General features: G+C 35.5%; 3 protein-coding genes across 4 annotated transcripts; all 3 read right to left on the bottom strand.

Annotated features, from left to right (window-relative positions):
• Positions 1-2,187: 2,187 nt before the first annotated feature.
• On the bottom strand, positions 2,188-8,816 carry LOC121794204 (beta-galactosidase 17-like). Its single transcript, XM_042192267.1, has 19 exons — positions 8,575-8,816; positions 7,935-8,039; positions 7,490-7,685; positions 6,634-6,722; positions 6,107-6,187; positions 5,832-5,926; positions 5,486-5,556; positions 5,162-5,252; positions 4,943-5,060; positions 4,769-4,864; positions 4,638-4,686; positions 4,043-4,230; positions 3,880-3,951; positions 3,644-3,790; positions 3,468-3,518; positions 3,010-3,157; positions 2,749-2,882; positions 2,568-2,633; positions 2,188-2,471 (listed from the first exon to the last, which is right to left on the bottom strand). Exons 1-19 carry the CDS (start codon positions 8,704-8,706, stop codon positions 2,349-2,351), a joined length of 2,052 nt encoding a protein of 683 aa, XP_042048201.1. The 5' UTR covers positions 8,707-8,816; the 3' UTR covers positions 2,188-2,348.
• Positions 8,817-15,669: 6,853 nt separating this feature from the next.
• Positions 15,670-18,510, bottom strand: LOC121794202 (protein indeterminate-domain 7-like). 2 transcript variants are annotated; one of them, XM_042192264.1, is made up of 4 exons: positions 18,111-18,510; positions 17,688-18,003; positions 17,151-17,547; positions 15,670-16,819 (listed from the first exon to the last, which is right to left on the bottom strand). In XM_042192264.1, exons 2-4 carry the CDS (start codon positions 17,851-17,853, stop codon positions 15,859-15,861), a joined length of 1,524 nt encoding a protein of 507 aa, XP_042048198.1. In that variant the 5' UTR covers positions 17,854-18,003; positions 18,111-18,510; the 3' UTR covers positions 15,670-15,858. The 2 variants fall into 2 exon arrangements, with proteins under 2 accessions (XP_042048198.1, XP_042048199.1); XM_042192265.1 differs by having other exon boundaries at positions 17,688-18,510.
• Positions 18,511-23,331: 4,821 nt separating this feature from the next.
• Positions 23,332-27,756, bottom strand: LOC121794203 (putative hydrolase C777.06c). Its single transcript, XM_042192266.1, has 12 exons — positions 27,521-27,756; positions 26,428-26,561; positions 26,208-26,320; positions 25,868-25,909; positions 25,299-25,354; positions 25,130-25,206; positions 24,551-24,670; positions 24,221-24,297; positions 24,080-24,143; positions 23,911-23,961; positions 23,778-23,826; positions 23,332-23,658 (listed from the first exon to the last, which is right to left on the bottom strand). Exons 1-12 carry the CDS (start codon positions 27,690-27,692, stop codon positions 23,540-23,542), a joined length of 1,074 nt encoding a protein of 357 aa, XP_042048200.1. The 5' UTR covers positions 27,693-27,756; the 3' UTR covers positions 23,332-23,539.

The raw sequence follows: 27,756 nt of genomic DNA, 5'->3' as shown, positions 1-27,756 counted from the left end.
GTTTCCAACCTGGTGATAGCGGCATCCAATTGATCGAATAGGTGTTCATAACGCCCCAATCCGGTGTAGTTGCGTGACATGATGACGTTGAGCGGCGGCGGTGAAGCTCGGTAGTGGGAGGTGATCGGGACAGGTCCTGTGACTGTTGTTTTTTTTTTTTTTTTTTTGGGAATATGGATGAACGAAGACGGGGGATGAGCACGGGATGAAAGCACCAGTTGTTACGGACGTTCTCCGTAACGAGGCCGGATGGCTAACTTCTCGGAGAGATAAGGTGATCGAACCTTCGACGTGCTCGAAGGAAAGGCCACGATTTGCGGTTCCACGGACGTTCTCCGTTGGGCAGCAAATATGGAACGATAATATGATATTCTTGTTACTCAAGACAAGTTGTGGAAAATAATATATTCATTGAATGAATAAAGTGATAACAATAACTCCTATTTATAATGCTACTAACTTAATGAACAAGAAACAAATATCTAAACAAATATGGAAAAGATATGGTAAATCAAATATGCAACTAAATAATTGGGATATGGATATGATTGTATCAAGGACAAACAATGTAATCAAGAACACATAAACTAGAGTTTAATATCTAGGCAACTTGGGGTCCAACTCAGCCCAGGCCCATCGGTGAAGTGGGAAGTTTGAGTTAGGCCACCATCGGTAAAATGGGTTGGGCAGTCATCAGGGCCGATTAAATCCAACCCCACCGGTGAAGTGGACTGTCGACCTAGCCCAACTCCACTGGTGAAGTGGTTGGACTGGATTTCTTTCTATAAATTCAGACCGAGCTTTAGGGCTCAGCTTAGGACCACAAGCGAAATGGTTGAGGCTGAGTTGACAAGAGGAGTAATGTTTCTTAGTATTTCTCGATCAAAAATATTGGAGTAGTTCATGATATAGTAATTTATACAGAAATGTCACTCAATAAAATGTCATTAGATACAATTCGAACCCGAGTTCTTTGGACTCAGATATTGCGTCTCTACTGCTCAGCCAACTTACACATAATGTTAAGTTTATTCTAGTAATACATTTAATGATAGTGGACCTCACATTCCACTAACTCATTTTTTCACTCATATTTTATTATACAATAATATATAAATGTAGGACCCACATGTCACTAACTTTTTCAACTCACTTTCTATTACATTTCTTAGAACCCGTGTCGGGTCAAATGGTGACAAATTATATGGGGCGGAAGGAGTATTATTTATTTTTAAAGGTTTTGTTGATTTCTCACAACTACTAATATATGTACAATTTTGAGATATGTACTCCCTCCGTTCCACGGTAGTTGAGTCGTTTCATTTTTTGCACTCGTTTTGAAAAAATGGTAATAAATAGTTAAAGTAGAGAAAGAGTAAGGTAAGAGAGAAAATAACTTAGATAAGATTCTTCTCTACATTATTCTCTCTTACTTACTCATTTTCCACTTTAACTATTTATTATCATTTTTCCAAAACGAGTGCAGAAAATGAAATGACTCAACTACCGCGGAATGGAGGGAGTACTATATATTTATTGCTTTTGGATATTTTTAATTTAAATTATTCATTAATGTCTTCTTCTAGTTTTTTCCACTATCCATCTCTCCCAAAACTATCATTGACAACGTTGACAAAAAAATTAAACAGAATATTTGTTTATTGTAGCCGAAGGGGCATGTTCGATGGTGCCATTAAGAAAATCAATCACTATTTGAATTGTATCATGAGATACAATATGCTAGAATTTTTTTATAAAAGTTAGGATTCATACCATCTGATCCTGGTGCTTTGGATGGATGCATTTGTCAAAGCGCTTTAGTATGTGTACGAGTAAATAAGAGTGTGTGTTGGTCCTGGTGCTTTGGATGGATACATTTGTCGAAGCGCTTTAGTATGTGTACGAGTAAATAAGAGTGTGTGTTGGTCAAGCGATAAAAGATCATGGGTTCGTGACACAATCTTTAATTTTGCTTAAAAATTAAATGCATGACTTGTGGGAACCAATAAGGAATATAAACCACTTACATTTAATGGAGGGAGTATATTATTTTGTCTTAAGTTCGATTGACAAATCAGATGATCACATAAATGGGATTTCAATCTTATTAACTTTTTAGATTGAGCTATAACTAAAGCATGGAATACTTATTACTCCACTACCCAAAGTTATAAGAACATTGAAAAATAGTTGAAGAGTAGTGGTAATATGAAAGACTAAAAGGTTTTACCTTTGATTTGATTACATTATCTTTCAGTAGCTTCGATTAAGATAGAAAATCTCTCTTCACCCTGTCAAACAGAGTATATACAGAAAAACACACAAGAGATCTCAATTCTATCTCTCTCTCACGAGGCAAGCACACGATTTCCTCTCGGTTTTGAACGTGTTTGAGCACCACAAGTGAAATCTGGGTAGTCGACGAAGCTCACGGAGAGATCAAGCTTTGGCGACTCCAGCTCCAAGACAACCTTATCACACACAAACCCCAACAAGTTTGCAAATCAAAAATACAAGTTTGTAAAAGAAATTTCAATCTTGATTCTAATCATCGTGTATGTACCTACCACAATGTTTTCTCCTTGCCGAAGAATTGGAGCTGGAACATAAAGATTGCATTGCGGTCCAACACTCTGCAAAACACAAGTTTTGGTGGAAAATGCCATTAGCATTAGCTTTCAAAACAAAGATGAAATCCAAATTGTGTGATTGATTTAAATCACACAACAAATGCACAATTTTTTTTACCGGCCAAAAACGCCCAATGTTGATCTTATTCACGAAAGCGATTCCTTTACTCCACCCCCTAAATGATATGTATGTGTCTGCAACTTTGGTGATGTTGAAGCAACCGCTGTAAAATGCTGGCTCCGGATCAAGCTCTGCACAACACAAACCAAATATTACTACCACTAAGAACAGGGACGAATCCGGACATTTCACGTTGGTGGCCCAAGAAAGACCTTTCATAGCTTACTACAGAATTTCACAAGGATAAAGAGAGCTTACTCTTCTGGCCTTTTAACCGTTTCCGAGTCATTGGATCGTGAATGATGGGGTTGATATCTCTGGCTTCATTGACATTTTCAAGAGAAATGGGAAGCATTGTCCAATTATGCAGAGGCCTTCCATCCAGATATACGGGAGACAAAATGCCCTGAGCCAAAAAAAAAAGAATATAACATTAATGAAAGGGGAATTTTTCATTTCCTTTTTGGAATCTCTTGAAAGAGCAATAAAAAAGTGATTTCTAGGTTTCGTCGTAAACCTAATTGGTTACTTCCAGTTATGTAAATCAACAGTTCAAACCGAACTTAAAGAGCTTCTCCCATTTTCTTATCTGTAAAAGTGCATAAAGAAGACCCGTCTCTAACTTGTTCAAGAGTTGTGGTGTTTAGTCTCTCGACCTTTTGATTTAGGATTCATAAATTTCAGGACGATACCATAAAGGATAAGAGTATATTTACCTTTCTGTCGAATATGTACGTCCCATAATTCAAGCGACCCATGTTTTCAACCTATGAGGAAAACACAGCCGACAATCTCAATGACGATGATGTTTTATGTAGATTTAAGTGGACAAATTGATATGAGTTGCAAGGAAAAGGAGTCTCAAACGAATGAGGTAAGAAAGCATCCATACCAAGATAAACAGTTGATTTTTCGATTCACATGTTAAGGAAGGTAGAGGAATGGGTTTATTTGACCATCTTGTGATGACACCAACGTACGTTGGCCGTCTCCCACTATCTTCAGCACAGGAAATAATCACTTGAGCTCTATCATGCACCTGTTAATTTGAGACGATATCATTATGAAATGCAACTACGATGAAATACAACCAAGAAAGTTTAGCAGCTATTGATACGATGAGAAGACCTTTGGTATTGATAACACACTTCCATTGCCTTGTGGAGTGTAGTATGAGGAATATGACACGAAGCCAAACATCTGAAATATTTAAACCGGTATTTGTAGTAATAATTCATTTCTTAAGCATTTAAAAGAACAAACAAAATACTTATATTTTATACTTTATCACCTGTCCAATAGCTTCCATTGAAACCGGGTTCTCAGACTCTACGGCATCAGCAAGGTCTGTCATCCTGGTTGTGTCATACAAAAACGAGCTTTTATGTAGCTTGATACGCCCATAAGCTACCTTATCATTGTTGGAAGGGACGGAAGCAAGAGGCTGAGGGCTATATTTTGCGATGACACTTCTCAAAGCTGCAAGCAATATGAAACCATATTGAAAAGATAGATTACCAGTAAACATTTATGTACCAACACACGACACATTCAGCCATATGAATCTGTAGCACACTAGCACTAGCAGTATACGAAACTAAAATTTTATCTTTGCCTTCAAATGGTTAAGGATGCAAAGGAAAGAAGTCTCGTTGTAATTGTTAACGTTACCAAGATTTCAGATAGGATAAATAGCTTTATACAATAAAAAGCCAGGCAATTGTTGAAAGCTTAGTCCCTCGGTCGAATTTTTTAACATTTCATGATATTGACGTTAATTTCAAATCTTCAGTAGGAAGAAGTTGCATCTACTAGCAATATTTCAGACATTTAACGGCCACGAAAAAAGAAATGATGCTAAATAGAGCGTGTAAAGGTAAGAGTACCTTTGTACTTTGCATTGTCCACATCACCCGATTCACTTATTGGTGCATCCTAGTCAAACACAAGGAAGGAGGAGTCAGAAAGAGATTGCTGAACTTTAAGAAGAAAAGAACAGAGTAATGATCTGCCTCACGTAATCATAGGATGTAAGATCTGGCTTGTAGGCCGACTCATCATCTCCAGTGTTAGCACCATTATAGAATCCAAAGTTCGTCCCACCATGCGCCATCTAGATTCACAAGTACATGGAATCCATTGAGCAGAAACAAATAGTTACAAGAAACGAAGGTTGAGGGCATTTTCGTACATAGAGAACAGCGGATCCATTCTTTGCCAAAATCTTGTCCAAGCAGGCAGCAGTAAACACTGCACCCGTGGTTGCAATAGTCTCCCCCCAGTGTGTAAGCCAACCAGTATAGAACTCCCTGAAACGATAACCAACCACGCAGAAAATTATTGATATATTTTAGTGGTGCCGACGTAGAGTCAAGAAAAAAATAGGGAGAGAAGTAACATAAAGACTAACGATGACAGAGGAGGCGATTTCCCCGGTGCATTGAACTCTTTCTGCAGCTTGAATTTTGGCCATGGGTTGTCTCCGGTGGTGAAGTCAACCGCTGCAAATAATAAAGATGTGAAGTTCAAGTATTCTGAAAGGTATATCCAATCCAATATACAAATTATGTGGAAACAGTCACAGAGTATTAGTCATTGAAAATTCTCCTTTATTGATAATTTCTATACTACCTTGAAACAGTCACAGAGTAATGAAATTTGAATAGTCAGTGGTTTAACCACGAAGCAATATCTAAGTTGCAAACCAGAGACTCATCCCGACAACTCGTCTAACCTGAGAAAACAGCATCTCCTCGAATTGTTCCTTTCTCCAGATTTACCCTTTCACCACCATCAGTAGTATACCTGCAAACACCAGCAGAAATTTCAAAGCGACAGTGAAGATATAAAAGAAGGAAAAGGTAGTCAGTTTTGGATCAATGTAGAAAGAGGACAACACAGGAAATATTTACTACTATCTTTTCGACATTCAATGCAATTCAAAGTGTCACAAAGAAACTACATGCTCTGTAGTTATTTTAGTTTGAAATTGAACCAAAGTTCTAAAGGTTATGTATGATTTCAATGCATCAATTGGACAAATGAACCTGGTTTTCTCAACCAGTAAATACTAGACTTACAGTATTATATCATCTCCAAGGTGTCTCCTAGCTAGTTTGACCAGATAATGCAAGTAAGCTTTGTCGTCTCCATAAGAACCAAATTCATTTTCAATCTGTTACAACTTCGCAATTAGATTACACTAAAGCAGTCACATAAAGGCAGATTGTAACATTGTTTAGTTCGATGTCATGTCAATATACTTCAAGTAACAGTCTATTCATACTTACTTAGCAGAAACGTACTTGGTTTAAATATTCCAGTAACATTGTGGCATAGTGCAGTTTTATCCTACCTGGACCATTACAATCGGACCACCATTGCTGTAAAGAAGCGGAGACACTTTTGGAAGTAGGATTCCCCACCACTTCTCAACCTGCAGTTATGTCCCAACTACCATTAAACATTCCTATTAACTACTGAACGAATGAAGGGTAAACACCGAAAAATAAGTATTCTACAGTAGCTAGACAATTAAGAGAACTTAGTGAATCCCATGCATTTGAATCCAGGTTTCTTGTATTCTCAGTGTTGTATGTATACATAGCACAGTGAAACAATCTGATATTCATCCAATTTTTTAACTTAGCCGACCTTGTTTATTTTTTTGAATCGTATTAGCATGGGTTAGCTTTACATTTTGTATGAATTTATAAGTGAACATTCAAGGTAAAAGTACCCCGCTACTTCCTTTAGGTGCAAGCCGAGGGTCAGTGTTGTTTAAGAATGCACTGAAAAGGTAAATCTATAGATAAACAAAAACACTCTAAGCAAGTAGGATTAGTTTGCAGCTGATGAAGCATGTAGAGTAGTAGATTATACCAATCCAAGGTAGGCAGGGTCGGATGATCTTAATCTAATAGGAGGCTCCTCAGCAAGCAACCATGCAGGGAAGCCACCCAAATCCCACTCTACAACCACAAAAAATAAGAAAGGTAAGTAGAAGGAATTATCAAAGAAAGAACCGCTCGCACAAAATTGCATCACAATTCCTAGCTGATAAAAATATGATAGATAATGAGCTTAAATTATGTGTGTATGGAATCAAAGAGAGGACTCATGCAACAAGGGCGAACACATTAAGGTCAAAATCTGCCACCTGAGAATCTTAAAATGATAGTTTAAAAAGGGGAAAACTCCAACCACGCGATAATAGTTATACTTGCCCTTTTCCAGCTAGGATCAACATGAAAAACTCACGCAAGTATTAACTAGAAGCGAAGGATATTTGCTGATGGTAAGAAAATGTCAAAAGATAGATAGCATTTAAAACAATTGATTCGCATACAAAAACATAGAGTTTTCAAATCCTGTACTTCTTCCATTGCTAGATAAGTACTCACTTCCAAATTTAAATTATTCCATAATCAACTATGCTAGGTATAATTCTGCATAAATGCCCATATAACTTGCAAACCAGAGATGCTATATTGCAGTTTATCATTTGTAATCACACAAATTATCAGCATGAATGTGATTGAATCATCCAGAGTACAAAGCACTAAATTCTCTAATCCAAGCATTTCAGAATACGTAGAAGTTGAGCGCATTTCATAATACGTAGAAGTTGAGCCAGCCTTCAACTGAGTAAAGACTTGAATTCAGATGCAAAATCCAAATACTCAATAGGATTTCAAGAAATAAGCTTTTATTGGAACCAACATGAAAGTTTACTAACCGCCACAGATATAGGGCCCAGGACGCAGCATAACCAATAAATCCAATTCCTTGCATAGCTCGAGAAATGAAATTATGTCTGCAATGCCCTCAAATACCAGATGGCCTTGTTTTGGCTCATGTAAGTTCCAGGGAACATAAGTTTGAATCGCGTTCAATCCCAATGCCTTTGCTCTCAGCAGTCGATCTCTCCAATACTAAAACTCATTATTTACACAAATTTACAGATTATTCTGCCGCCATGAGACCAAAAATATCCATTTACAACGGCAGTTATTTCCTGAAAATCATTATACTTCCTCTCCTTTGACTTATCCATTTCACATATTTTAGGAAATATTACTAAACACTAAAAGTACCCCAAATTTATGCAAGTACAAGCACATGATGCTTGGTCTAAGGCTCTAATTGAATAAAATTACTAAAACCATAGCAACATTACACACCTCAGGATGCACTCGGAAATAATGCAAGTCTCCTCCAATTATCCTAAGCGGCTCCCCATCTCTCCAAAACATGTCCTCTGCAATCTCAAACTTATGTGTGTGTCCCTGTCACAGCATGTTAAGGGCACATTAACACTTCACATCATTGAAACAAGCAGTGCACGAATTACTAATCATCAAAATTTTTTAAAAACTTCCTTTAAAATCATCAAATTATCGAGGTGTTTTGTGTGAATTGCGGACAATAGCCCCCATCACCAAGTCAAGCAAAAAAGAAAATTATCTATTCGAAATTTCAACACTCAAAACTCAGAAAATTTAGCCCCCACCAAGGCGATTACTTCAACTTTCAGCCCTCCTCATTCTGGCTATCACAATAAGGAGAAGAAATATGCACATAATTACACTACAAGAGACTTCCATCCATACATTCACAAAATAAATTCTCTCTCCCTCGATTTCAATTGTGGAATCAACCCTCAATTTTTACACTGCTCCAATAAACATTCCTTTACTTTCTTGGCCATAATTAAACTACGAAAAATCACAACATAAACCAAATACCTCAACCAAACCAAGATAAAGAAATAAAATGTACCAAATGAGTGAAAAAAACTAATCTTTTCCCAGATTAACTTACATTATCCAAGTGAAATTGGGAAGAATGATGAGAACTGGACGGCAGAGGAGCAAAAACACCCAAAACGAAGAGGGCTATGAAGAAAGTCAATATGAAGGGGGTAGCTCTCCTCAGGCTTCGGATTCTTGCCATTTTTCTAAGGCGATGATGAAGCCCAGTTGCCAGTTTTACTGCTTTGTGATCAGCTGAGCTGCAGCTTCGTGCTTCCTAGCTTCATCAATTGTACGGAACAGTCGACTGCTTTATTTTATCGGGCCGGGCTTTTTTGTCTCGAGCTTCGTATAAACCGGCCGGGCTCGGTTACTTACATTTTTTAATAGTTAAATTCTAATAGAGTAAAAGTTAATTTTGCTACTAAATATAACTAAAATATGAATTTAGTAAATATTCATTTTTAAAAATAGGTCTATAACAAATATTCCATCAGTCCACCATTATGAGTTTCATTTATGGGCGCACGAGTTTTAAAAAATATTAAGAAAAGTGAGTGGAAAAAAGTTAGTGGAATAGGGGTCTCACTTGTATATATTAATTTTAAATGAAACGTGAGTGAAATGAGTTAGTGGAAGGTGGAACCATATTACCATTTATGATAAAAGTCAATCGGGACTCCTATTCGCGAACGGGCTAAAATGGAAAAACGGGACTCCTATTCACGGACAGATGGAGTAAATCTTTGTCGTAGTGGTCCTTTTCTAACAATTCCGTCAAAAAACTAACAGTCATGCCACTGTACAATTAGCATTGACCATTAGTTCTTTGATGAAACCGTAAAAAAAGGTTTACTTTGGCAATATTTTTATTTATTATGGAACCAAAATTGCTGTTACTAATTCTAATATGTCCCACAATTTTATGCCTAGTGTGTAAATATCATCAATTTTTCTAATATTTATCTCACTTTTTCATAGCTAAATATTCTGAATTCATATTTATAACATGCTATAAATTATGTGCTCGGGAATTTGAAATAGATGCCGTAGTTAAGTTAATTATGCTGAAAGTTACTTAAATACATAATTTATTGATTCAAGAGAGTTGTGCTTCACTTTTTATAAGTAGGTTGCTCTTTAGGGCTTTATAAGTTTCACAGACCATTAGAATAAAAAATGGCCCAATGTTTTTTATTTGGGCCCTCCAAATATACAGACTTTAGTGTTTCAATTCTGTCACACTTAAGAAAAGATTTTAAATTTAAATCTGGCCTTTTGTCATATCAAATTATCAATCCGCTGCTTGGTCACATTTCAAAAGTAATGCAATGCATGCTAATTTATCAAATATTTTGATTAATTGTACATTTTTTTCATCTTCACCAAAGTTTTTTTACATAAGGGTCCTCGAACAATGAAATAACTAGCTCGGAAATTTAAGTTACGAATCAGATATCGATTCCATGACGCCTGATTAAGGATAGCGAGTCCTCCATTCAACTACACACCTTAAATTAATGAATTTAATTATATGATTATTCAACATTATATATATATGTCATCAATTTAATCTATCATTCAAAATAAATGCACTAATAATATTGTGACAAAGTAGAAAGTGATAGGGAATAGTATCACCAAATTAATGATTTGTTTGGAACAAAAAGTACTATGATGAATTGTGAAGCACTAAAGAAAGAGTACTTTACCATTTTCAACAAACAAGGTACACCTCTTTTTTCACCATAAAGGGATGGGATACTTTACATATAATCCACCCCAAATATTAACATGATTAGCAATAAAAAGTAACCAATCATTTTTATCCCATTTCCCTGCCATCTTTATTCATTATACCATAATAGTAAAATATGTCAACTTTTCATTATTGGTATACACACAATTTCAATACATACATGGTGTTTGTATAGTGATGTCATGCCACTTTCTTGTTATTGCAAGCATGCAAAAATAATGAATCTAGTTTAACACAACTTCATTTTTTTTTCATTGAAAAGATCAATACTAATTTTCTATTTATTTTTGTAATGACTAGAGCTTTCAATTTATTGAATAACTTATCACTAAGTTACACTTCATCGTTTAATTTAATTTAGGTTTATAATTTGACAAGTCACAATGCGCAAGTTTTGTATAATTTGAAAATGTGGGCGTGCAGATTATGTGACAATCAAGATGATTATCAATAGTAGCAATCAATAAAGCAATCAAAATTCAAAATGTATTACTACTATATATGTAGTGGGGGAAGGGGGCCACCGGCCACCTCTTGCATGTACAACAATTAGTTACATGACATGTCTAAAAATTAATAAAAATAATAGTAATACTCCAATTTAGTTGATACATGTATGTTCCCTCATTATTGGTTCATGATATATGTTATGTATTTACATAATCAAGAACGGCAAAGTTTGTTATAACAATAATGTTAATTATACACACATATATACATATAAATACTAATGAGATAGTATTATTAATAAATAAATTCTAGTAACAAAATAATAACAAATCATTTTGTTTTTATTAATAGCTGCAACAATAATTAATAGGAGTAGTACAATCAAATAATTAAAATAAAATATTACTACTAATAATGATGGTTGTTTTTTAAAACTACGACTTTTATATTACTATACTACTATTATTATAGTTGTTGTCTATTTCGTTCATGTAGATATTAGTCAGTGGAATATGTCCATTTCATTCACATCGTGTTATTTCACAGAATCACTTTCAAATAATCAATAAGCCCATATCAAACTTAAATGGTTGCAGAAAAAAAATTAGACTAAAGTCCCAAAATGGTCCTTAACATATTGCGATTTTTTTATTTTGGCCCAAAACATTATTTTTTGAATTATTCGGTCCCTCACATTTGAAAACGGGTCACATTTGGTCCATTTTGGACGGTTCCGTCAAATTTTTTACGGTTTTAATTACCGGGTCACAAATCCGCCACTAACACAAGCCAAGCTCAACACCGCCCCTTTATGCCCTTTCAAGCAGCAAGCAACGAAGAAATCCATCTCTTCATCGTCGCTGCCGTCGTCTCTCCTCTCCCAAACCAGAATCACTCCGCCGCCGCCGCCGGAGGCCAACCCCGCCCCATCCGGCGTCAGCGCAAGAGCATTCACGCTCGAATTGTGCTTCGATAGCGCCGTCTTCAAGCTCCGTTTTCTCCTGTCGCCGGAGGCGGCGGCGGCTCTCCACACCTTGATCTTCCTGTCGGCGGAGCCGGTGTAGACGATTCTGCCGGAGGAGGCGACAGCGTTCACGGCGTCGGAATGCGCTGAACTGACGGAGTCGATGCAAGCCATATCGGAAGATGTTTTCAACGTTTTGAAGCTCTTATCCCATGAGATTGAGTAGAGCTCGCCGTGATCGTCGTCGACGGCTAGTCCGGAGACGGCGTTGGCGTGCTGGATCCATAAATTCTGCTTATGGCGGCAGATTTTGATGTAGTTTTTGGCGGATAGGCAGTTGAAATCAAATGGTGATTTTTCAATTTGGGGGAAATTGGAGCTGTCCAAACCCTAATTTTGCAAATCCTGGTGCGCGGTGAAGATTTTTCAGCCGGTGAAGGCGGTTGATTTGGCCCAGCCCGAGCCCGACCCGAACGGTGTTCAGCTCATCGGCGGACATGTTGCGAAGGTGTTCAGCTCGTCGTTGATTTGGCGGCGACGGTGTTCAGCTCGTCGACAGACATGCGACTGGTGGAGGAGGCGTTGAAGGCGGCGTTAGTGACGGATTAGTGGCGGATTTATGACCTAGTAATTAAAATCGTCAAAAATTTGACGGAACCGTCCAAAAAGGACCAAATGTGACCCGTTTTCGAGAGACTGAATAATTCAAAAGATAATGTTTTTGACCAAAAATTAAAAAAATCGCAATATGTTAAGGATCATTTTCGGACTTTAGTCTAAAAAAAATAAGTATTGAAACATTTTATTAATCGTCATTCTACAACCAGGTAGCTTCTGTAATTAATGTTGCTTGATTGATTTCAATATAGTTTTTTCACTTTTTTCATTATGTTTGGGGGGAAAGACATCAAATTTTATCTCACCCAAAAAGTAAAAGATTCCTACTATAATTAAAATGCGTCGAAATTCAATGGTTTCAACTTCCCAATGATGTGCCCTCGTGCAGCAAAATTTTAGCTCAAAAGTAGTTATGGTAAGTCAATCCATGATTATGCGTATTTAATTGGTAAATAATTAACTAATTTTTTTTGTTAATCATATGTAAACAATAATTATACCATATTATAAAGAAATGCTATGCTACAAAACCTATGTACCTTATGTAACCACTACTATCATTTATTCCACATTTAGCATTATTTTTTTTGTATTGATTTAGTTGATTATAATTATAAAAATTATTATTCACATTATTATTTAACAAATAGTTCTCGCATAAAATATGGTTGCATAATAGTATTACTCTCATATTGAATATGCACTAGATAAAATATGAGATATGGATAAGATGAAAATACAAGAGGATGAATAACTTTTCAATTTCTTCTAATATATTCTTGCATAGCATCAAACATATCATTTCTCAAAGGATAGTATATATTTCTCCATTCATGAAAAAAGTATAACGTGTATCTGTTTTTATTTAAGCATGTCTATGTCTAATTTTATTTTCGGCACCAGAATATTTCCCCCGTTAATTCAATCTCGATTTATTAAAACTATAATGAAAATTATATACTCCTATATAATGAAATATAATTTGAATGGCTATAAAATTATAGTGACAATACAATGGGCCTATGGCATGTCACTTTCATTCTAGCTAAGCTTGCTCCCACCTACTAAATTTTGCATGTGAACCTTTTCTTTTCTTTTTTTGGCTACGAAACCTACATTTATAAATTTCATTATCTTTAATAATTAATTGGCCCTATCTCATCGTTGATTGGGACTATTTCAAATCAGCACCATGCTGATTAGATGATAATATTAGCATAATTAATTAAACACAATGAAATGTGCTTGTTTAATGAAATTCTCACTAGTTATAGTATTATGTTAGCATCAAAACTAGTGTGTAATCCATTGAAATTCGACGGGATTAATCACTTTACGGTGCGATTTATAAATTATACTCACCTTATACTATTATATAACCTTATGATTATAGCATATGAAATAGGATTTATAAAAATTACTTGTATTTGATTTGATTCGATAACCAACTTAAATTATTATTGATCCCAATCAGTTTAGCCAATTAAATGTCACCTTTTTCTACCCACAAAATAGTCCACACTAGATTATGACACTAATTTGTACTAACACGAAATTAAGGAAATTTTCTAGCTAGGGGTGTGAACTACTTGATATGTAGCATAATATTAATTTTCTAAGATAGCATGCTTGATTTTCCTATCAAATTGTTGGTATATTCTCATTGTGATTTGATATTATATTATTAATATTATTATAATCTTTATTTTTTAAGAAATGCAAATTTAAGATAATAAAAAAAGATTGGTGATTCCGCATAATTATACACTCCGTATAGAGTCCTATTCCTATTAAGTATTTACTTATGATAAAATCATGAACAATGAAATATTTTATTTAGGTTTGACAATTTTATTATTTTTCAAGTAATGCCAAAGATAAAATAAATCGTCGCCTCGACCAACTTCACGCCAACTTGTATTTCATTGGCTTTTTAATTCTCGTAATTCACTCTAATTGACTAGCTCAAATGTTTAAATAGTTAATTACTCCACAATTTTGTTTCTTATTTCCGTTTTAAAACTTACGGCATTGAATAATTAAATATCGTAACTCGATTAAATGCGAGTCAAACACTCAAACTACGACAGATAAACTAAATTATTAAATCTTGTCTATTTAAATTCGATTTTGTTCGATTAAATCATTAAACCTCTATATATTTATCTAGTACTACTATAAGTACTTCATTAAAAAGAGATCTATAGGGTTATAAAAGACATTGACATAGCTAAACAAACTCATGCATATTTCATTTATTTAATTTAGTTTGGGAAAAAATAATTGAGGAAGAACAGGTTTTGATAGGGGGCAATCTTGGGATTGACTCCATATTTTCTCTGCAATCTCTTAACAAAATACACGATGCAATGTTTTCAACTTTCATATTTCAAGAATCTTTTTCATCTCAGAAAAGAATCCTATGCTTTTGTACTCCCATGTATACTATCACACACAAAACACACACAAAACACACACATACATACACACACAAATAATGTAGGTACATATGTAACATGTTGACCATCTCTAGATTTGATACATACAGCTAGTGCTTCACATGTTGACCATATCTAGATTTGATATATACAGCTAGTGTTTCACATGTTGACCTATTTCACAAGACAGGGTTCAAAATTTCAAATAAACATGCATGTAACATTTAATTAATTAATCATGTGAATACATTAATTGATTAATGATTTCCCAATCCATATTTGAGTGAGTGTGCATTTAGTATTCGACCTAATTAATTAATTAATGTATTGAGGAGTATGGCTATCAAAATGTGCTATTATAACACAAAATGATATTTATATGGTATTGTAGGAGTTGTGTAAGTTGATAATATAAATTAAAGTAAATCATAAAAACAATATTCATGCCTTGAAAAACTATAGACTAATAAAAATTTCGGCTACTCAAACAACATAATAGTTATAATTGAATTTTTTTTATTTAAGAATGAACTAAAAGTACCACAAAATACATATGTAAAAAAGAAAACCACAATTTAACAATATTGGCATGGGCAAAAACATTTTTTTTATCTTCCCAAGAGTGACATTGGAGGAAGAACTACTTTTTCAGACAGAAAATGCCACTATTAATAAATTATTAAAATTATAATATACGACACACACACATGTAGATAGGTATGTCACCATCCCAAATATGGGTTGATTCCATTTGACAGACATATAATTTAAGTTTTCCCAAATCAAAGATCAATTTAGGGAGGAGAGCTGGAAAAGATGGACTCATTCATGTTTTATCCAAAGCATTCAATTTTAATCATAGGCACAATTCAATACTAGCTATAAATGCTTACACAAATAAGCATTCAATACATTCCACACACAATTAATTTCAACTACTACTCAATTCTCTAATTCACTTCATTTAATGATCTTGTAGCAAAATATTACACCTTTAGGGTTTCAAACATTTTTTTGGAAAGTAGCTCTTTCGCTTCAAGGAGAGTAACAAACTAATTAAACCATGCCATGGATACATTGAGCAAGATTCAAGATTCAAGATTCTAATCTCAACCCACCAAAGCTCTAACCTTGCCAAGATCTTTGAGATTGGCTCTGATGCTCACCACAAGAAGTGGTATTGATGCAATTACTCAAGCCTGCGAAGCTTAGAATGTCGCTTTGAGACAAGGGCCTCAACCCTAGAAAATCCCTCGTCATCCGATCATCGTGATTTCCCCCGTTGGAGGCGCTGAATTGATTGAGGGTGGCATCAAAATCCAAACTTTCGTCGACCCTCTTGGAATGGGAGGAGGGGGAGGTGTTGTTGTTGGTGTTATTTAACATCCCAGCAAAGGACAAGTCATCGTCTTCAAAGGTTGATTCTTGATTATGGTGTTGGAATGTGGAGGTGTTGAACATCATCATATCGTGATGGAGCATGAAAGGGGAAGAAGCAGCAGCTTTATTGCCGAATGGAGGCAAGCCATTGATGAAGTGGTCACGTGAGGCCAGCTTTAGGCCGAAGCCAGATGCTGGGGATTCACCAGCAGGCACGTGAGGGTGGTGGGGCCTGGTTGGGGTAGGGGTGGTGCTGCTTTTGGAGCCCATCTCTGCTGCTCTCTGCAGCAATGCAGTGGCTGAGATGTGAGGAGGTGGGTGGTGGTGGTGGAAGGCGTGGTGGAGGCTGGTGGTGGGGCCCATGCTGGTGGTGGTGGGGGTGGTGTTAGGGTTAGGGTTTTGGGTGTTTTCTTGGAAATCTTGGAAGATTGAGGAGGGGGTGGTGAGGTCGATATTGGGGGGTGGGGGGAGCCATGGTGGCCTGAGGGTGAAGGGTTGGTTCTCTTTCTTGATTGGGAATGGGAGTTGTTGTTGTGCATTGCTGAATTGGGACTGAATCTGCTGCAGATTGATGTGGTGGGAAAATGAATTTGCAGCATTTTGGGGTGGGATAGTTGGGGTGGTAGGGGTGGGGGTGGTGATGGTCTTTGCACTTTCTTCTGCTAGAGCATCACAGAAGGCTCTGTGTGTGATGAAGCTGTCTCTCCTGATGAAAGATAATGTTGCATGTCAGGTTTAGAGAAAACACACTGAAAAAATAAAATTAAATAAATAAAATTTCTATTGTGTATGTGTCATGTGTGTGACTGTTTCTGACTCTTCCAACAGTGATATGGTGGGATTAAACAAAAAATAATTAAGCATCATACTCAAGTTTGAATTTTGAAAAAAAACCCATCAAATTAAGCAAATCAAATCACAAAAATTCAAGAATTTTAGCTCCATCCCTCAACTCATCCCCACATTTTAGCACTTCAACAAAAAATCAACAACAAACAAAGATTAAATCTTGAACTTGACTAAATGACTAAATTTACCTTGAAAAAAGGGTGCCACAGTCACATCTGTATTCCCTAGTGCCACATGTTTTGGAGTGAGCTTTCCAATCGGATTGAACTGCATACTTCTTTGAGCACTTGTCACATTTCCATTTCTTCTCCCCATGTTTTCTGCAAAAGTGTTTCTTGATTCCTGTGAGATCTCCCAACGCCCTCGATGGGTCGTGGTGGACGCAGCTTGTCTCGGGGCAGACATAGACCTTCTTCCTCACATCCTTGCTGCTTCTCTGCTTCAGCTTCCATGGCAGATTGTGGCCTCTCCTGTGCAGCTGCAGGTTCTGGTCCCTCTGAAACCCTTTGCTGCAGATTTCACACACGAATCTGTTCGTCGCCATGAGCGCTCTTGGAGAGAGAGAGATCACTTCTGAACCAGGGTCTGTGAGAGAAAAAAAATATCAAGATTTGATTTTTATGATGAATTCTTGAGTTTTTTGAAGATTTGATGAAATGGGCTGTGGAAAGATCTTGACTTTTTGAAGATTTGATGAAATGGGTAGTGAAAGATTTGATTTTTACCTGGATGGCCTGGCTGGCTTCTCTTTTTCTTGGCGGGCGGAGGAGGGGCGGCGGTTGGCGCCGGGAAATACGGCGGAGGGTACATTTCGCCGCCGGTGGAGGAAGCGTCGTTGGAGGCGGTGGTGAGGTTGGAGATGTTCTCTTCTTGGATAGCTGAGATTTTCATATTTCTTTTTGCAGTTTGGGATGAGTGGGATGATGATGAGAGAGAATCTTGAGAGAGAGAAAAATTTAATCTTGCAACATGGGAAGTGGGAAGAGGAGACAGATCTTTAACTACGTTGTGGTTTGGGAATAAGACAGGGATTTTCGAGATCTGAAGACAAAAAAATACACTGACCTAAGTAGTAGAGAAAGGCTAAAATGAAAGTAGGTGAAAAAAAATGGACAAAGAGATTGTTGCTCAAAGGTTTAGTTTTTTACCTCTTTTTTTGGTTTCTTGCTTGCTTCTCTCTCTCATCAAGAAGCTTCAACTGCCTCTTCTTTGATTATGGCTTCTTCTTCTTCTTTGGCTTCACCCCACAAAACAACTTTTTGGTTGGAGAGAGAGAGAGTGAGGGAGCTCTGCAGACACTACTACCTCTTTGCAGATTTTGCAATGGGATTTTTTGTTCTAAAATCAAGAAAATCCAATTATAGGCATGCATGTAAGAACAAAACAATAGAGAGAGAGTAGTCTTCTTCTACAAACACTACTATTTCTCTTTCCTCATCTCTCTTTTTCTGTGTGTTTTTGAAGAGAGAGAAAACGCAGAGATGGTGTGGATGAGAAAGAAAGGATCACCTCAAAAAAATACACATCCCTACGGCTAACTCTGACGTGCACTTTCTGTCTACTTTTGTTCTCTTCTCCAAAACCCCATAGAAATGATAAAAATAATCTAACCATTTGGATTATGAAATTTAATTAAATTTTGTTAATCACATGAAACATTTCAAATTAATAAAACTTTAATTTTTCTAAATTGTCTCATTAACAACAATTTTTTATATTAAGAACAATATTATTTCATTGAAATAAGAAAAGAAAAGAAAAATAACTTATTTATATAAAAATAAGTCATTTTAAAAATCATCACATAAATGGAAAAACTAGAAAAATTGAAAGTTTAATAATTGAATATTATTATGGTTTTAAAATTATAAAATTGACTAAAATACGCCACACTTATATTTGCTTTACATTATTCAAATTTTGAAAAATTATTTAAAAAGGAAAATGATAAATCACTTTCCCATCATCCACCGCCTTTCGCTCATATTGTAGAAAAGTATCTCAAAAAAGAGCCCACCATGATTATAAAAAGAGTTCATTTTGTAGACAAAGATGGAGACTTTCATATTTTATAATTGTAAAATCTTTTTTTTCACAGTAAACTAGTAAGTCTTTAAAATAGACCCTTTTCTGCTTTACTTCGTTTTTTACAATTCTACATGATTGAGTCATTGATTAACCTCTTCTTTGGCTATAAAGCCCATGCCTTAAAAAGGGTTATAATTATTTCCACTCCTTAGACAAAAGATACACGTTTGTTCATGCCCTAATTCATTACTCTAGTCGAATCATATTATCTTATTGTCTGTCTTCCAATTTTGGATCTAGGACACATAATTTGTGGGACTAGACACATTGACGAAGGTTGTTGTACTTCGGAAGGCAGGGACGATGTGACGGTCTTCGCCGATAATTGATGGCGGACGAATAAACAACGGTGAATCCAATATTACCTCGCATTGGGATCGACAGTAATTTCAAAGGACAAGCAATGGTATCGATCGATCTAATAACGAGTCACTAATAATGAAATAACGAAAATAGTTATCGTCAAATAAATCAAGCTCAATCAAAATTCAGAGATATGGGGACGTGAAATATATTAGGACATTTGAATTCTTTTTCTTGTATATATTAGGTTAAGTCAAAATCAAATTATTAATATGTTTTTGGTCCTACTTGTGCAACTACTACATAAAAGCATTGGACATAACAATGCCTATCAATCTAAATTGTTTTTTATCTGTCTAAAGTTAATAAAAAATACATGGAGTATATACATTGTAAATGACATAATACACTACAATTGGCACCTTTCTAGTTGTTGATGTACAATTTTAATAGTGTTACTTGATGCATAATATAATAGTGAAGATAAAAATAATATACTAGTACTACTTGTTTTGTCACTATCCTGTTTTATTCTTCAGTGACTTGGTTTTTGAAATGGGGATATTGTTGAACCCAAGTATCAACATGCTCTTCCAGCTCATCTCCCATATTATAATATGATCATTTAAATAATTAAATTAAATGTATGCTTTCTCTAAGCCATATATATATATATAGAGGTTGGTGATCAAGATATAACTAATTTTAAGTGTATAACTAGAGAACAAATCTCAGCTACACAAATAATGAAACAAATAAAGTGATCTCTTGCTCTTGCTCTTGCTCCCCTTGTTGTTCAGCTTATCACCCAATTTCTCCGTCACCACCCACTCCTTCGCTGTCTTCGCCTCCACCAGCCCCATCACCGTCGCCTTGGTGCGGTGGAACGACATCACGTTCTCGAACAGCACCCAATAGAACGACCTCGGAGTTCCCACCAAGTTGAGAATGGTAATGATGGAAGGAAGGTAAATGGCTCCCCATTTCGGGACGTATACTTGAGGCACCAAAACGGAGAGAGGCAGAATCACACAGTAGAAGAAGAATGTGAAGAAGTGGACGATCACCTTTCGCACAAAGAAGAAGCTGCCATCCAAATATATTTACATTCAATTTTTTTACATGTATACTCAATCACCATGAATAAATTGATAGTACAAGCTTACGTGTAACTCGCTAGTTACAATGCCAATTCATTGTAAGATAAAGAAGAATAGATGTATATTAACATGAGCAAAACATAGTTATAGTGACGTAATACAGGGTTAGAGTGATGTTTCTTTGATCTTTGGCTATAGTGATGTGTTTTGTCAACAACAGTGAAGTAAAATCATGCTAATAGTGATGTGTTTTGTTAACAACAGTAAAGTAAAATCATTAATGTTAATACCAACACAAAACACAAATTTTCTTATTTATTGTACTCGACTAATATAGACAAGTCATAAATCACAAATTAAGCACAATTTTCTTATTTTATGTACCCATATAGATAAGTTATAATTACAAATCACAATTTTTTTTATATTGTGTACTCAGTTAATATGACAATATAAGTATATACCTCTTTAACTCGATGAACAACAATGACAACATTTTGCTTTAAGCAAATTCATAATTGTACTATCTAAGAATGGAAAGAATTTGATTCTAATCTTTAAGCTTGAATCATAATTATTTACAGATTCATATTCATTCTTCACATCTGCATCCCCATTTCTCGATCTTCTCAGATGGAGATTCATCAATGCTGATCTCGACCTAGGATGCTCCCAATTCATTACTTCTAATGCAGATTTCGCACTCCACAATTCTTCTGTTTATTTAAAACATGTAAAAAGAGCTAAGTCATAAGATTAATTTAGAGTATTAAGATGTGTGGTTTAGATTTGTTCTCTAGTTATGTACTTAATGGGCATTTGTCCTAGATCACTACTCCATATATATATATATATATATACACGTAACTAACTAATTATTTGGATATATATGTAATATGTTTTTGTTTGTGTGGTTGTTCTTAATTTGTTACTCTACTTTTTCTTCAAGTAGAGTCCAATCAATAATTTTATTTATGGGTTGTTATTTATATGAGAAGAAATAATTAGCTTTCTACTATAAGGAGACATATCAACCAATGTGACATATTTGCTTCAACAATTGAAATACCACAATTCTTATCCTTCTAAAATCCTACCTCTATTTCAGTGATAGATCTGTGAAATTATTGAGAGGTGTTCCACTTTTTCTTCTCTTTAGATAAATAAATTAGATATTATTGTATAAATAATTTATATAACACCACTTATATATATTCATAGAATTTTTTGGAGTTTAAACATTACCCCTCATAAAAAAGAGTTTGTTAAGTTTTTTTAGGTAAGATTGTGTATGCCCATGTCTTATTAATAAGCTAATGAGTAAGACCAAAAATGCATTGATTATAGCCATCAAATGGAAACAAAATATTAAACACATATTAAATTTATAGTGATAATATTAGTCTATATTCGACAGGACAAAAAATAATACACCAATCTATGTTTTTGTGGGGGCGAAGAATTCTATAATTTTAGGTTGAACTTGTCAAATCTAATTTTTTAAATGTGATTTACCTCTTTTGTGTGATCTATAGATTATTGGACATGACTATGATTTTGCTAATCATAAAAATGCTACTACTTCACATACATCAAGATTTTGGTTTTGGAAATTAATAATTATTTCATGAATATACTTGGTTGCTTTTGCCAAAAAGTAAAACAAAATCTAGAAAAATCAAATTTTGAAGATTTGGGAAGATTGGTGTGAAAAACATATCCAAATCAAACTAAATTGAAATTTGCCATGTTCCTCCATAATTACTTATATCCTCTAAATTTGACCCAATGTGTGTGGATCAAGAATTTAATAAAAATAACTGATTATAGTAACAAATAAAAGTCAATGGCAGTAAGGACGAGGTGGGGGCAAAAAATTTATAGGGTCCAGGCACAATAATTGATTGAAGAAATAAGTGTACCTAAAATAAGATAGAGATTACATAAATCTCAATATATTACAATTTACAATACTAACAAATTTCCGTTACAAGATTGATATGAGTTGTATTAATATTTGGAAGGGACACTTACAAGAGACAAAAATAACAGGACACGAGAAAATGAAATTCACATGTACAAAAAAGTATATGCTAGATCTGTTTCTTGCATAGTGCCAGCAAAGCATGCTTTATGAATATTTTATTTTTAGAAAAATTCGAAAATTATTGTAACGTCATATTCAAGACCATTCAAATCCATGATGAAATTCAAAATGATTCTTCCTGGATATATATTTATTAGATAGGTACTACTACTTACATGATTGTGTGACAGATTATGCCATTCACATTCACTCTTTCAATTATATAATTGATCAATTTAATTATCATTTTAGGTATGATGTAACTAATGAGCCACCATGCCGGAAGTAGGGATGTTGCCAGTTCAAAAATTGGCGATTCCGGTTCCAAACAAGTGAAACCGTAACTGGCCCAGGAAAGGGAATGACAGTTTCAATTAAAAACTGCCGGTTTTCACTGTTTTGGGCCAGCCGCCGGCTACTGCTCTAAAATTTTGGAGAACCGAACTGGTAATCAATCTGCCGATCGCAGTTCAACCTGTGAGAGGTAGTTCGAATTCCAAAATCAAAACTTCTAGAACTGGTAGAACCAATATTGCAGTTCCGGTTCCAAAATCGAAACCGCTGGTTCAGTTTTAACTGGCAGTCCGATTTGAACAATTTTGACAATTATGGTGCAAAACTGCGGATTTTGGGCTGTTTTTGCTGTTTTTTTTACGGGTTTCCAAGTTTTGGACCAAAACCAACGATTAACCGCTGAGCCAGACTGGTAGAACTGTTATACCGGTTCTGTTTCAGCCTATGAGTTGCAGTTTCGGTCGATCCGGTTTGAACAGACATTCCTAGTTGAAGAAGTGTCAAATAATTATTCCAACTAAATCAAGGTGTTCTGAATCTTTAAAAATTAATGAGTCCCTAACAAGAATTGCAAATGAGGAAGAATCTAAAATGATAAAGAAACTGGGCTTTTTTTCTCAGTTTCAGCTTCTTCTAATCTCACACTGCTTAAATACAGCAGCAAAAAAATAGCTATGTATGAAAGAGAGATTCACAATGTGAGAGGCTATAGAGTTACTGGAACACGAAGCCCATCGTAGCTCAATTCAATGTCGAGGCCTTCCGTCTCTTTGAACTTTATGAGATCCTCGTTTATTTTGTCGTGATCCATCAGGTGCATCATACCTTCAGATACGCAAAACGAGTATATCATACAAGCATGGTAGAAATTGGAAAGATTTGAATTGTGAAATTTTTCAGCAAAGCGAAGTGATAACTTCGTCAATGTAGTATAGTGAACATACCAGTGAACAGTGTTCTTTTTGGTCGGATTTTCCTAACTTCGTCCAGCGCCTGAGAAGTTTTAGGCGTATTTATGAGATGATGTAAGTGCTCACATAAAATGTGACAACATACTATTGTAAATATATGACTTACTCTTGGAAGCCCGAAATGAGTTGAAGAAGATCGATCTGGTCTTAGTGCGTCCTATATGAAGAAACGACAAGTTAATGATTGAGTTACTCTCATCATTTGTATGAAAAAATCACTGGTGGCTATATGTCCATATGCATGTATACATATATATTTACAGAGAGATAGAGACCATAATAAGGAGTTCGCAGTTACTGAGAAGAGGATAAGTCTCCTCTGGTATATCACTGACGTCACTGCAAGCACAAAGGAGAAGATTAAGATCCCCAAGGAGCATTGAATCGGGTGGTGCAATCAAAATTAGAATCATTACCTAATGTAACAGATATTGCCAAATCGAAAACCCAAAGAACGATAGCCACGACCATGCCAAACTGGTAAAGGTGTAAACTGCAAGATAAAGATACACAAGGATAAATAAATATTAGAGGCAAAACCCGAGAATGTGTATAAGTGTGCATTTATAATTGTAAGTATTCGCACAGTATATTCAAGGATCTAAGTATCTCACTATCTTAAAAATGCTTGAACTAGTGAATATGATAAAAGTACTCTACCCCTATGGCTGCAGTGGAGATATTTACAGGGTACGTGACAGAACACCTAACCTACCAAAAGTATAAAATGTTTTGCAAATTCTTACCTCGAGATCACATACTGTAAATGGTTCTTCTTGAATTATGTTAAATTGCAAGGTCGAAACTGCAGCGCCAGGTGTAACGCCACTTTTATCTACCAAATAATAATGAGTTTTCTTCATTACCTGAAATCACATCAATGAAACTCAGACGTCTAGTTGGAAAGCACTCATACACACATGTATCAGAAAGGCATAGCAAGAAGCATAAAGGAAAAGAGATTCTCAAGAATCATCGCCCTGTGTATTACCATTTGAAGATGTATGAAAGAATGAAGAATGCTAGACTTTGACCCTTAACTAGGTGCGGATTAGTGACCTTGATCGATCCCAACTACCAATTTAGCATTGAGATCAAGATATTTATATGCATCCTTGGATAGAATGCAAATATTCTTTTGTGGTAGGTACGTCGAATCAATAGGAGGAAAGTGTTCCAAGGAATACATATCTGGGATAACAGTTACAGTTACTAGAGGTTGCTGATTTTCAAACTTTCTAAGTCACACCATGGGACAGTCAAACAGTTTACTACTAGAACATTAGTATTTAGTAGACAGTGCACATTTTGCAAAGAGTAATAACCTCAAAATCACGCTCTGCTGCGTATATTGGTATAGACGGCTGAACATTGTTCGTCCAATCACGGAGATCATCCATCCCTGAGAAAACAAAAGTCCTCTTATGAAAATGCTCGTGCATTTTGATGATGTAAACCGTACACAAAAATGTACAAAGTAATCATGTCAGAGACCTCCGATTGCATCAGCATGAGAATGAGTAATAATAACCGCATCAATTGTTCTTATCCTGGCAGAAATTAAAGTAGTCACGAAAAGAAGCTTGCATGACAACAGAAACTTACAAAATAGTCAATGGAAGTATGGCACAACACGTTGTCTTAACAAGAAAAAAACAAGGAAACAAGAGAAAAAAAGTCCTGGGAGAAGATTTTGGTGCAAACTCGAAATCTGTATATGCAGACAAGAAATTTTTCATATGATCAACTGGAGCCTAAACAAGAATAGCAGAGAAACATCAAAAAGCATGACTCCGTATCTATACTATCTAAGCATATGCTATGTAGCTCAGCCAAGACCGGGAACTTATTGATTCATGTGTTCACTGTTCAGTACTGGATGTCTAGAGAAACAAGACAGACGAGGCATTGGTACAAACACCGAGGCCAAAAGTTTTGATCCACACACTTTTCTTTCAGCAGACTATGAATCGCGAAACCACAAAAGGAAGAATTTACAAAGCACATGCAATGTATGGACAATCACCCAGCAGTAGAAAGATAATGAACATAGGCTAGCTTACCCATAAGTTGGAAACCACCTCAGAGCACTGTGATAGAAAAACCTGCATTAAGCACGATGAATCTTAGTAGACAGCATATTCGCCCATCATCACAATTTTATAGTCCACTTTAGTCATTAATAAGGACTAAGACTTGAACTATATTCAACAAGTTATATTATATGAAGAGTGGTATAGCTTTTCAACTTTCTTGCTTTCATAACGTGACATGTCTAGAATATATAGCAAATGCCAAAGTGGTACAAGCATTTCTCCTATAATGATCAAAGATGTGCAGATATAATAAATGAGAAAGTCTTGTTTACTAGGGGTCAGAACAGGGAGAATATTTTTAACGTACTTTCCAGCATCAATAAGGATGTTCCATTTTCCAGATGGGTTAAGATAGCGAACAAGGAGGCTTGTGTTAAGTCTCCTATTCTTGCTACCCGGCTCTGTAGCCTTCGAGCAAACCTAACAAGTTTCAAATAAAGAATCTTATTGATGATGAGCACATAGCCACCAAATCAACTGAAAAAGTTATGCAAGTTCGAGCATGTAATGGAAGTCTTTTGACTTACTGGGCATGTCTTGACAGGATTAGTTAGGCAGCTCACACGTGGAATCCCTTCACTAGTCCCGGTTCCAATAAAAATGATTTCAGATTGTTCAACCAAAGGTGAAACCTGCGGTCCATCAGAATCAGGTGCAGAACCTGTGCAATTGCCAGAGGAAACAATAATTTAGACCAAGCATATTAGGCAGCACATGCACACAAGTCTCGTTATCAAATTATTCATATCTATCCATACAGGTGAAAATGCCTAGCTTATACGTGCATATGATTATTCATCAGCTACCTTCTACATATCACAGCATTCAGTATCTCAACTACAATGCAGAGAGTCCTGCAAATGGCTCTTTATGCAAGGCAAATTTGTACAAAATCAATGAATAACTTTTCTCATTTATTTTCTTCATATGGTTAATAAATTGACTCAACAAACTGAAACTGGAAGAAGTTGCATAAATCACGATGAGTACATTAATCCAAACACCTAACTTCCTTAAGTCCAGAAAATGCCCTAAACTGAAAAGATACATAAGAGCTATACTAGATTGATTCCTCAGAGCATACAGAAGAAAATTTATATTTTTTGTAGAGAGAAACTAAAAAACGAAAAAACAACAACACAAACACTCTCAAGTCTCAACAAATAAAGCAAACTAAGTTAGTTACATATCATGATATCAATCAACATTACTAGAATTGATAAAATGGATAGTCTAAACCACAACCAACAATTAACCTCTTAGTTTGGTTTCTATACAATCTCATTTCGAGCTCTATCCTAATTATATCAATCAACATTGTATCCACCTCTTCTACTACGCAATCTCAATAATACAGTGCTAACTCCCAAATGCAACAACAGAAAGAGAAAAAAACAAAAGGTTCAAAACAGGAAACAAAATCGCTTTATTCTCGGTTCAAAAGCCGCATTTCACTATCGTAGAGAACCTTTTCGAGAAATTCGAAATCGATACTCACCCAAAAAAGGTGAACTTTAACCAAATCAATCAAAAAGAGTCAATTTTATGATCATCAACAATTAAAATCTCCAAATTAAAATCTGAACACAATAAAATGATTAACGGAATTGAAATACTGACTGGAATGAAGCGAAGCTCGGACGATATGGCTCAAGTTCAACCGAGATGACCCGTTTACCGAAACGGAAAATTGCCCCTTCCTAGAGACGGAACACGGGTTAATGGAGCGGGTTAAACGGAGCCATGGAGCATGGAGTGGACGTACAATCCCAAAGGAGAGAGGTACAACCATTTCCGCTTGTTTTGTTGAATACAGAAAAGCAATGCAGCAACTAAGGAGAAGAGGGAGGGCGAAA

The sequence above is a fragment of the Salvia splendens genome, chromosome 3 (assembly GCF_004379255.2).
Source record: "Salvia splendens isolate huo1 chromosome 3, SspV2, whole genome shotgun sequence".
Classification (NCBI taxonomy): Eukaryota; Viridiplantae; Streptophyta; class Magnoliopsida; order Lamiales; family Lamiaceae; genus Salvia; species Salvia splendens.
Note: the sequence above shows the minus strand (reverse complement) of the source record. Positions and strands in the feature narration are given on the sequence as shown.